This window comes from Lynx canadensis, chromosome B1 (genome assembly GCF_007474595.2).
Source record: "Lynx canadensis isolate LIC74 chromosome B1, mLynCan4.pri.v2, whole genome shotgun sequence".
NCBI classification, from domain to species: domain Eukaryota; kingdom Metazoa; phylum Chordata; class Mammalia; order Carnivora; family Felidae; genus Lynx; species Lynx canadensis.
Window position 1 is genome coordinate 69,359,651 of NC_044306.2, and position 12,505 is coordinate 69,372,155.

General features: G+C 37.4%; 1 protein-coding gene across 5 annotated transcripts in view; it reads right to left on the reverse strand.

Annotated features, from left to right (window-relative positions):
• RXFP1 (relaxin family peptide receptor 1) overlaps positions 1-12,505 on the reverse strand; it is a 118,300-nt gene that overhangs the window by 22,615 nt on the left and 83,180 nt on the right. For 3 of the 5 annotated variants that reach the window (XM_030312840.1, XM_030312838.1, XM_030312837.1), the window contains exons 6-9: positions 12,185-12,256; positions 7,870-7,941; positions 7,712-7,783; positions 7,028-7,102 (exon numbers count right to left, since the gene is read on the reverse strand). In XM_030312840.1, the coding sequence (XP_030168700.1) occupies positions 7,028-7,102; positions 7,712-7,783; positions 7,870-7,941; positions 12,185-12,256 (291 nt within the window). The remainder of the gene's footprint in view (positions 1-7,027; positions 7,103-7,711; positions 7,784-7,869; positions 7,942-12,184; positions 12,257-12,505) is intronic. The other 2 variants (XM_030312842.1, XM_030312839.1) reach the window with 2 other exon arrangements.

Below are 12,505 nucleotides of genomic sequence, written 5' to 3' on the forward strand. Positions count from 1 at the left end.
CCTCTTTGGGCTCTGTGCTGACAGCTCAGAGCCCAGAGCCTGCTTCATATTCTGTCTCCATCTCTCTCTCTGCCCCTCCCCTGCTTGTGCACTATCTCTCTCTCTCAAATATAAATAAACATGAAAAAGATAATAGAAAAAGATAATAAAAAAGAAATTGTACATTGTAGCATTTAAATGAACTTAGTGTTGTTTAATGCAAATTGGCCAGAATTTTATTTATTTAGATAAAAAATATGATCCCTGCTTTTTAAATTTTGATTTGCATCTACATGGAATACTTTAGGCCAGCCTTTTATTTTTGATCTTTCTTAATCACTTAGATATAGTTTTTTGGTTTTTTTTGTAAATATGGCTGAATTAGGTTTGTTTTTTTTTTTTTTTTTTTTTTTTTTAATGTTTATTTATTTTTGGGACAGAGAGAGACAGAGCATGAACGGGGGAGGGGCAGAGAGAGAGGGAGACACAGCATCGGAAACAGGCTCCAGGCTCTGGGCCATCAGCCCAGAGCCCGATGCGGGGCTCGAACTCACAGACCGCGAGATCATGACCCGGCTGAAGTCGGACGCTTAACCGACTGCGCCACCCAGGCGCCCCTAGGTTTTGTTTTGTGAGCCAATTTGAAAATCTTTTTCTTTTCAATAGGTAAGTTAAGCCCACTTAAGTTTATTGATATGACTAATATATCTGACTTAAGTCTTCTATTTAAAAATCTTACTGTGTGGTGGGGTGCCTGGGTGGCTCAGTCGGTTAAGCATCTGACTCTTGATTGTGGCTCAGGTCATGACCTCATGAGTTCGTGATCTCATGATCTCATGATCTCATGATCTCATGATCTCATTCATCCAGCACCGTGGTGGGCTGTGTGCTGAGAGTGCCAAGGCTGCTTGGTATTTCTCTCTCCCTTTCTCTCTGCCCCTCCCTTGCTTGCACATGCACATGCACGTGCGCTCACTCTCTCAAAAATAGACATTAAAAAAATTTAAAAATATTACTATATGGTTTTATAGGTTAAAAAGCTTTCAACAAATATAAAAACTCTTGGGGCACCTGGGTGGCTCAGTCAGTCGAGCGTCCGACTTTGGCTCAGGTCGTGATCTTGCTGTTCGTGGGTTCGGGCCCTGCGTCGTGCTCTGTGCAGACGGCTCAGAGCCGGGAGCCTGCTTCGGATTCTGTGTTTCCCTCTCTCTCTGCCCCTCCCCCACACGCGCTCTGTCTCTCTCTGCCTCTCAAAAATAAAGAAAACTAATTAAAAAAATTTTTTTTAACAAATAAAAACTCTTCATATTTAGAAACGTTTGTATATTCTATTGGTTATATTTACAATGATAATTTTACCCAATACAGTCTTTCTTTCTTCTTTTTTTTTTTTTTTAAAGTGTTTATTTATATTTGAGAGGGAGAGAGGGAGTGAACCTGAGTAGGGTAGGGGCAGAGAGAGAGGGAAACAGAGGATCTGAAGCAGGCTCTGCACTGACAATAGAGAGTCTGATGTTGGGCTCGAACTCACGAATCATGAGATTATGACCTGAGTTCGAGTCAGGTGCTTAATGGACTGAGTCACCCAGGCACCCCAATACATTGTCTTTCTTAAAGAATAACAATATTTATTAGTTTCCTATAATAAGAAATGATAAAATGAGTATATATTATTTTCCTTTCTGCTTTTACTTCTCTCCCACCATATGATTTTGATCAGTTATATGCTTTTTATTAATGTTCACTTTAGGAATCTTTCACCTTAGGAATATCAAATATCTGCATTTTAGTGGATTTGTTGGTTTTAACTGGTGTCTTATGACTCCTAGTTAGTTTTCTTTATATTTCTGTGGTTATCATCTTAATCATTTTGAAACTGTTTACTCATTTAAGATTATTATTATGTCTTGCTGAATTGACCCTTTTATCATTATGTGATATACCTCTTTATCCTTGGTTATCGTCCCTGTTCTAAAGTCTATTTTTTTTTCAGTATTATTTTGTAGATGATAAAGTTCTTTCTCATCAGTAGAAAGGGAGCAATGTTGTTTTGCAGTTCTATATCCTAAGCATAATATTGTTGGAATAGAATTGTAATACATGTCTCTTCGATGACTTTTTCCTTATAATTCGTATTTTGTTCTTGAAACTGAGCCATGTTGATTGAAGTAGGGCAGGTTCATTAATTTTAAATGTGATATATGTATCACATTTTATTTTTTCTGTCTGTTTCCACATCTCCAGCACCTTGCTCCATAGTGTATCCCTATCATTGTCTGTATTTTCAAATTCTTTATACCCGCTTCTCCTGCCTACAAATAAACTTGCGTTGTCTCATATAGGAGTAAGTTTAATTTACCCTCTTGATCTTTAGTTTACCTTTGGCTATTGCCTCATGTGCTTATTTATTACTTATATTTCTAACTCATTGAATTTCCCAACTTCTGTTGTGGTGTTTACAGTTTTTATTTTTTGCTTTGAAAGAACTATAATAAAGGCCTTAATATATTGCCTGTCATGTATCTTGCAAGCAAATTATCCTGGGCTGTCATATGTCTTTTATTTTATGTGTATTTTTCCACTAAATCAGTTAAAGAATATATATATATTTTTACCAACACATCTATCAGATATTTTAGTTTATGCTTTGCTAAATAAAAGTTCATGTGCAAGGTAGAGGCACTTTATATATTTATTTATTTATTTATTTATTTATTTATTTATTTATTTAAATCCAAGTTAGTTAACATATAGTGTAATAATAATTTTGGGAATAGAATTTAGTAATTCATCACTTACATGTAACACCCAGTGCTCATCTCAGAAAGTGTCCTCCTCCTTAATGCCTCTCATCTCTTTAGCCCTTCCCCCTACCCAACACCCCACCAGCAACCCTCAGTTTGTTCTCTGTATTTTAAGTCTCTTGTGGTTTGTCTCCTTCTCTGTTTTTATCTTATTTTTGCTTCCCTTCCCTTATGTTCATCTATTTTGTATCTTAAATTCCACATATGAGTGAAATCATAATGATACTTGTCTTTCTCTGACTGACTTATTTCGCTTAGCATGATACACTTTAGTTCCATCCATGTTGTTGCAAATGTCAAGATTTCATTCTTTTTGATCGCCAAGTAATATTCCATTATATTTACACATACCACTTCTTTATCCATTCATCAGTTAATGGACATTTGGGCTCTTTCTATATATACTTTGACTATTGTCCATAGCACTGCTATAAACATTGGGGCACATGTGCCCCTTCGAATCAGCACACCTGTATCCCTTGGATAAATGCCTAGTAGTGCAATTGCTGGGTCATAGGGTACTTCTATTTTTAATTTTTTGAGGAACCTCCATACTGTTTTCCAGAGGGGCTGCACTAGTTTGTATTCCCACCGGCAGTGCAAAAGAGTTCCTTTTCTTCCACATCCTCGCCAACATCTGTTATTGCCTGAGTTGTTAATTTTAGCCATTCTGATTGGTGTGAGGTGGTATCTCATTGTGGTTTTGATTTGTATTTCTCTGATGATGAGTGATGTTGAGCATTTTTTCATGTGTCGCTTGGCCATCTGGATGTCTTCTTTGGAGAAGTGTCTATTCATGAATTTTGCCCATTTCTTCACTGGATTATTTGTTTTTTGGGAGTTGAGTTTGATAAGTTCTTTATAGATTTTGGATACTAACCCTTTATCTGATATGTCACTTGCAAATATCTTCTCCCATTCTGTCAATTGCCTTTTGGTTTGCTGATTGTTTCCTTCACTGTACAGAAGATTTTTATCTTGATGAGTTCCCAACAGTTCATTTTTGCTTTTGTTTCCCTTGCCTCTGGAAACATGTCAAGTAAGAAGTTGCTGTGGCTGAGGTCAAAGAGGTAGTTGCCTGTTTTCTCCTCTAGGATTTTGATGGCTTCCTTTCTTACATTTAGGTCTTTCATCCATTTTGAGTTTATTGTTGTACATGGTGTAAGAAAGTGGTCCATGTTCATTCTTCTACATGCCACTGTGCAGTTTTCCCAACACCATTTGCTGAAGAGACTGTCCTTACTCCATTGGATATTCTTTCCTGCTTTGTTAAAGATTAGCTACCCATATGGGGCATCTGGGTGGCTCAGTTGGTTGAGCGTCTGACTTCGGCTCAGGTCATGATCTCACAGTCTGTGAGTTTGAGCCCCGTGTCGGGCTCTGTGCTGACAGCTCTGACGGAGCCTGGAGTCTGCTTCAGATTCTGTGTCTCCCTCTCTCTCTGCCTCTCTCCTGCTCATGCTCTGTCTCTCTCTGTCTCAAAATAAATAAAAACGTTAAAAAAAAAAGATTAGTTATCCATGCATTTGTGGGTCCATTTCTGGGTTCTCTATTCTGCTCCATTGATCTTCATGTCTGTTTTTGCACCAGTACTACACTGTCTTAATGATTACAGTTTTGTAATACAAATTGAAGTCCAGGATTGTGACACCTCCAGCTGTGCTTTTCTTTTTCAGGATTTCTTTGGCTATTCAGGGTCTTTTCTGTTTCCATATAAATTTTAAGATTGTTTGTTCTAGCTCTGTGAAAAATGCTGGTGGTATTTTGATAAGGATTGCATTGAGTGTGTAGATTGCTTTGAGAAGTATAGTCATTTTAATAATATTTGTTCTTCCAACCCATGAACATGGAATGTTTTTCCATTTTTTGTGTGTCTTCTTCAATTTCTTTCATAGGCTTTCTATAGTTTTCAGTGTATAGATTTTTCACCTCTTTGGTTAGATTTCTTCCTATGTATTTTATGGTTTTTGGCACATTGTAAATGGGATCAATTCCTTGATTTCTCTTTCTGCTGCTTCATTATTGCTGTACAGAAATGCAACTGGTTTCTGTACATTGATTTTATATCCTGTGACTTTGCTGAATTCTTGGATCAGTTCTAGCAGTTTTTTTTGTGGAGTCATTTGGGTTTTCCACATAGAGTATCATGTCATCTGCAAAGAGTGAAAGTTTGACTTCCTCCTTTCCAATCCGGATGCCTTTTATTTCTTTGTGTTGTCTGATTGCTGAGGCTAGGACTTCCAACACTGTGTTGAATAACAGTGGTGAGAGTGGACATCCTTGTTGTGTTCCTGACCTTAGGAGGAAAGCTCTCAGTTTTTCCCCATTGAGGATGATATTAGGTGTGGGTCTTTTGTGTATGGCCTTTATGATGTTGAGGTATGATCCTTCTATCCTTACTCTCTTGAGGGTTGTTATCAAGAAAGGATGTTGTATTTCGTCAAATCCTTTTTCAGCATGTATTGAGAGGATCATGTGGTTCTTATCCTTTCTTTTTTAATGTGATGTATCACACTGATTGATTTGTGGATATTAAAATAGACCTGCATCCCATTAATAAATCTCACTTGATCGTGGTGAATAATTCTTCTAATGTATTGTTGGACCTGGTTTGCTAGTATCTTGTTGAAAATTTTTGCATCCGTGTTCATCAGGGAAATTGGTCTGTAGTTCTCCTTTTTAGTGGGGTCTTTGGTTTTGGAACCAAGGTAATGCTGGCCTCATAGAATGAGTTTGGAAGTTTTCCTTCCATTTCTATTTTTTGGAACAACTTCAAAAGAATAGGTGTTAACTCTTCTTTAAATGTTTGGTAGAATTCCCCTGGAAAGCCATCCAGCCCTGGACTTGTTTGGGAGGGAGATTTTTGATTACTGATTCAATGTCTTTACTGGCTATGGCACTGTGATTAGTTTTAAAAGAAATGAATACTCATAAAGCAAAAATTATTATTACTGGCATTAAAATTGGGATAATGTTATCAGGAATGCATATGAAATGTGTTATTTTAGATAGCTAAAGTTTAAAGATGGTAACTTTAGTGATGAAATTGTAAAAAGTCCACCTCTTTAGTAGTATAACTTAATCATTTAAATTTTTATCTGAGATGTATATTTGGCTGCCTTTTTAAAGGCAAAGGAAATGTTTATTAGTGTATTGCATAATATCTCCTACATTTGCTGCTGGTGTCAGTGCATGAATTTTTAATTGCTAATTTATGTATGTAAATATTAACCAATTTTGCTTTATTATTAAGTTTGGATTACTGAGCACATAATAACTGTTAATGTGCTCATTTGAAACAAAATTTAATTACAACAAGGAGATTGAACTTAATTTGCCCTTTTCTTGAATACTTTAGCTGTCATCAATGCGGGTACTGTGCTGTCATACCAAGACGCCCTCTGGACTTAGTAATGACTCCGGGGATGTTTGTCTTCCCCTAAATGGTTCCAAACTAGTGTGTTTTGAATTATTATGTCTGTTCTTTATAGCACTCCCATTCCTGCTTTATTATCAGGTTGATAGTTGTCACTTCTCACTGATGTTTTGAACTTCATCTTTCCCCTCTACTTTTAATCTGGCACTTCTAATCTGCTGTGAGCTTAAAAATTAAACAGCAAACAAAACTTCTGAGAATTTCACACAAAATGAGACACAGAGGAGGTTTTCATATAATACTGTATATGCGGTTTATTGTTGAACTTTTAAACAGTTATTTTGGTCACTTATTTCTTCATTTTTACTGTGTTTTAAATGGGCAAATTTACTGGTTCTTAATAGGTAGAGTGATTCTTATTATCATATGCAAAGCTACTGTGTAAAAAACTTTATGGAACATTCTGTTGTGATTAGAGTTAAATATAAATTCTAAATATCATGTTCTCATTATGCAGAATTTAGGAATGAGGCTAAAGTGATTTAGTCTTTCTGTATCAAATTAAAAGGTGAAAATAGATCGACAGAGGGAAGGAGGAGATGTTCTATAGCTACTGTGACATCCTTTCTATCTTTTTTCTTCCTGCCTCTCAATTTTTTTGTTTTTAAAGATGGTTTATGTTGGCGAGAATCTAGAGGAGTTAGTTTAGTCAATGGGGCTGTTCAGTAACAAAAACATGCTAAAGTAATCTGAGGAAATATGATATCACATTAACAACCTATCATTTTTAAAAACCTAATATCCAAAGGGAACTAGGCAAAACCAGAAAAGTTAGCTGACTCCTTTAAGGAAAGGTACAGCAACTTACAGCCAGTGCAGTCTTGGCATGTGCTGGCAAAGAGGTTTATCCGGCAAATGGGTGAGGACATTATTCATCAGTGCTCTGAAAAAAAAAAAGAAAGAGAAGAAGCACCTTTTTCTGGTTCTTTTTTCGTCTTAAGTCAAATATGGTATTATCATTATTCTTTATGAAACCATGAAAATCTATTAAGTTAGTTATCTTCTCTTTTTTTTTCTGTAAGTTTTGTTATATTTGAGTGCTTGTTAGTAATAAAATTCAACAAATGATAGTTGTCATATGGAGGAAGCAGCAATGTTAGTAACTGAAAAAAAGCCTGTACCCTTCAACAGTGGGTAGTGAGAAGGAGGTGATTTTAAATGAATATTATTATTATTATTGTTATTATTATTATTATTTTTACTAAGATGAATACAGGGCAGTAGTGGTATGCTTGAGAATATTTCAATAAAATATAGCAGTGAGGCTGTATTCAGTTTTGAGGGGCTGATGTTCTAGAGGACAGAAGGTCTTATATAATTGTTAAAACTACAATATAGCCTCATAGGATATGATTAAGAGATGATTTTTAGTCAGAAAGGCCTTTCTGGGGCTTGAACAATTCCAAATTGAATGCTGTTGAACTTAAGGCAGTAACTTTTATTCATGTCTTTTCTTTCCATTGAAATAGTTGTCTTAATTTTTAGTACTTACAAGAGAATAAGAGAATTTAGTCCATAAAATGTTAGTGGGGAAATTCGACTGAGGTGATTATCTTCAATTATCCTGCCAGCCAGAAGAAAAAATGGATTCATTTATATATTTAGAATATAAAAACTAATACTATAAAATGACACATAAATTAAACATACAGCCATTCTAGTCTGTGGAGATCTTCAAAAACACCCGGCTTCAAGAAAGTTATTCTGTTATGACTGAGATACCTGAAAAAAGAGAAATGACTACATTAAATGTGTTATCTTCTTCTTTTTCTTTTTTTAAGATTTCATTTTTAAGTAATCTCTACACCCAATGTGGGGTTCACACTCACAACCTTGAGACGGAGTGTTGTATGCTCTACTGACTGAGGCAGCCTGGCACCCCAAATGTGTTACCTTCTTGATATCTAACAATAAGGAAAGGAAAAACAATAATCATCCATCTTAGATTTTCTTGTATACTATTCTTATCAGATCTTTTCCCTTCTTTTGGGTCTCTAAAAGTTCTTTATCACTTACCTTTTCATGTCTAGGTTTTAATTCCCCCACAATCAATCAATCAATCAGTCAGTCATTCCATTCATTTATGCCTTTATTCATTAAACTTTTTTGGGTACCTATACTCTACGGCAGTGTGCTAGGCATATCATCTCTTTCTTTGAGGGGCTTTGAGTCTAGAGGGAAGACAGAGTATGAACAGGTTATTACTGCAACATGGGGAAAAGAGAAGCATATAATGTAGGGTTGCTCTGAATTGCCGAGGAGAAGGCATCTGCCTTTGTTGGGGGCAGGGACTGCAATGCTCCGCAGAGTCAGGAGACAGAAGGCTTTACTAGAGAATGCACAACTGGATGGATAGAGATTCGGATGAAGATATCATTCACAAAGCAAAGAATGGGTAGGAGTTAACATAGGCAGAGGAGATGGCTTATGCAGAGGCAAGAGAGATGAGAGAGAACGACAAGGTAAGGGATCACCAGGTATTTCAGTGAGGCCTCACCATGAAAGCATTGTGAAGAGGGACAGGGGATGAACCTGGGAGGCAGGCAGGGACTGTTCTGGAAAAAAGGACATGGCAACATTGTATGCTTGTTAAGGAGTTTGACATCCACCTCTTCAGTTCTTACTCTTCTGCAGATTGAGTCAACTCTGTTCTGTTCATGTTTCTTTCTTTCTTTTTAAAGTTTTTATTTATTTTTGAGAGAAAGAGAAAAGAGAGAGAGAGACAGAGAGAGAGAACTAGTGGGGGAGGGGCAGAGAGGGAGACACAGAATCCGAAGCAGGTGCCAGGCTGTGAGCTGGTAGCACAGAGCCTGATGCAGGGCTTGAAATCCTGAACCAGGAAATCATGACCTGAGCTAAAGTCGGAGGCTTGACCGACTCAGCCACCCAGGTACCCCTTGCCATGTTTATTTCTACATCCATGTCCATACAGCAGTTTGCTGCTCTGACTCTGACGTCAGATAGTTCAATTCCTAGCTTTGCTACTTATTAATAGTGTGACCTTAAGCAGTTAGCTCCTGAAAGCCTCAGTTTCCCCAACTCTAAAATGGAGGTAATCTTAGTACCTACTTTATTGGGTTGTAACACGTCATAAGCATTCAGTACATATTATTTATGATGCCTCTATTCATGCCTCCCATTCTTATATCCGTCTTCTTTTTCCCTTCTGCCTATGATTCATATGCAAGTTTTACTTAAAATTTCACTTCCACAGATATATGGACCACACTGATGTTGCACTTTTCTCTACTCTTACAATTTGACAGCTTATAAAATTTCTCCCGCTGGGAGACTCCCCGTTCCCACCATATTTGACTTTTGCTTAGGGGTAACTGGAGATGATGCCCCATATTAGAGCCACTTCTCTCCTTGCCTTGTAGGTCTAGAACCCCATTTGGGCACAGGAAGGGTAAAGAATAGCTACAATACTTCCCTATGACCGCCTCAGGGGGCTCCGTTAAAAGCCAATAGCAATCCCTCAGGTAAAAGCATTTGATCCACCCCTGTACTCTATACTCATCTGTTTTTCCCAGTCCTCTTCATTTTCCCCAGCCATCCTTCATTGCTCCAGACCCCAAACAGTCACTTGTTTCAGTGAAACTTAACAAGAATTTTGGTCTGAACAACACGGGTTTCGGATTTAATCGTTCTCTAATTGTTCTCTAATTGTTGTGTGTATATTGGCATAGTTTCCCACCCTAGATCATAAGCCTCTGGAGAGCAAGAGGCATGCCTTGCCCCAGTGGTATCAAAGCCCTTTACTTGAAATATTAAAGTGTAAACTGTTGGAAGGCAGCATGTCTGACTTATCTTTCTGTGCCACCTCCCCATGGTGTCTTGCTGAAAAATTTGCACATTGTAAGGACTAATGAATATTTACAGGTGAATGGAAAGGAGGAATCTAATGATTATCTATGAAAACCCAGAAGTATGTGACATCTTTAACATCTAAACAATAGTCCAGTGCTATGAATAACCATGGAAAGAGATGGGGAACTCTTCAAAATTTGTGGTACTACCCTTCACATCCGTTGGATACTAAACCAAGACTGTAGTATCTTTCACACCCATTGAACTAATGTTCAGACACTGCTTATAAGTTTTGAACAGATTTATGCGGGGTTGGAGAGAAAGATAGGAGCCTGATGGGAATGAATCCGATATTGACTTTGGGTGATTTGTCAAGACACAAAAGAGCAGGGATGGGATAGAAGGGAAGAGGATTTGGTAAAAGTGGTTACTGTTAAGACTCTGAGTCTCCAGGGCCCTTCTTCCATTTTGCTAGTAAAATTATTAGACAGCTGTCTCTCAATCCTAAACCCTGATACCACAAAGTAGGAATCTGACTGGAATGAGTTTCTTGGATTAGGATTAAAAAAAGTGGTGTAGGATAGAAAACAAGGCGACAGAAATAGAAATATAGGGAGTTGTTGATTTATGTGCCTTTTGGTTATATTTCCATACAATTATTTCCTATAGGAGGTTAGGTTCAGATGCTGAAATGGAACATTTAGTAGACTATTTTATTTACTTATATATTTACTTAATTTTTTAAATTTTTTAGAGAGAGGGAGAGAGAGAGTGCATGAGCAGGGGAGAGGGGCAGAGAGAGAGAGAGAATCCCAAGCAGGCTCCAGTCTGAGTGTGAAGCCTGATGTGGGGCTTGAGCCCATGACTCTGGGATCATGACCTGAGCTGAAATTAATAAGAGTTGGACACTCAAACAAACGACTGAGCCATCCAGGCGCCCCAAGAAAACTAATTTTAAAAAGCTTTGCTTTTAACTACAATGAAATACGACTTCATATCCATTAGGATGGCTGTTTTAAAAAGACAAATTCTTAAACAACAAAACCTCAGAAAACAAGAAGTGCTGGTGAAGGCGTGAAGGGATTAGTCCCCTTGTATGTTGTTGGTGCAGATGCTGTGGAAAACGGTATGGTGGTTCCTCCAAAAGTTAAACCTGGAATTATCATGTGACTCACCAATTCCCCTTCTGGGTATATACCCCAAAGAATTGAAGGCAAAGACTCAAACAGATATTTATATACCAATGTTCACGGCAGCATTATTCATAATAGCCAAAAGATAAAAACAACCAAAAATGTTCACTGACGGGTGTGCATGCAAAAACAAATGGATGAACCTTGAAGACATCATGCTAAATGAAATAAGCCTGACACAAAAGGACAAATATTGTATGGTTCCACTTAGGGTAGTCATATTCAGAGATACAGAAAGTAGAATGGTGATTGCCAAGGGTCAGGGGAGGAGGAGTTACTGTTTGGTGGGTACAGAGTTTCGGCTTGGGAAGATGAAATGTTCTGGAGATGGATGGTGGTGATGTTTGCACAACAATGTGAATATACTCAATGCCACAGAACTTCACATTTAAAAATGGTTAAAATGATAAATTTTATGTCATATGTATTTAATCACAATAAAAAAGCTTTACTCTTTTAACCTTACAGCGCTGTATGTATTCATAAAAGCAGGAGTAGTGGAAAAAGAATTACTGGAAAAGTCTGGGTTTTTTCCTTCGAAGATTCTAATTATCATCAGCGTTTCTTATTTTGAATAAGTTCTAATGGCCATCATTCCTGTCACCATGGCCAGTATGTATTGAGTTCTATTTATGCGTCAGATGTAGTGTGCCTAATTCTTCCCAGGGATTTCCTCGTTTGTTTCTTACAACAATCCTGAGGAAGGTACTGTTATAATTTGTATCTTACGCTAGAGGGAATCAATGCCTAGAAAGGAAAATAAACTGCTCAAGTTTATGGACCAAGGGAGTGGTGAATCAGGACTTAAGTGGAAGCCTGTTCAAGTCAGAATTCCATGCCCTCGACCATAGTGCCCTGCGTGCCCCTTCAACTGTTGTGGGCAGGAGGGCTACCATGGAGGGCGGTGGGTCAGCCTGACAGACCACAGTGGAATGGGCAAACTAATTGGCACTGGTACTTACAGTTTAGTAAGACTGTATAGTCCTCTGAAAGCATAGATGGATATGGATCTAATATTATTGTTTTGCAGGCACCTGTGAACATAATTATAAAAAAAACATAATGAAACAGAATTTCAGTTTTGCAAGATGTAAAGAGCTCTTTGGATGGGTGGTGGTGAGGGTGGCACAACAATATAAATGTACTTAATGGCTCTGAATGTAATTGGTTTAAGATGGTACATTTTACAGCATATGTATTTACCACAATAGACTTTTTTTTAATTAAAAAAGGTAAACATAACAAAATAGTGAAACTAGATATGTTATTTTGTTTGCTATTAA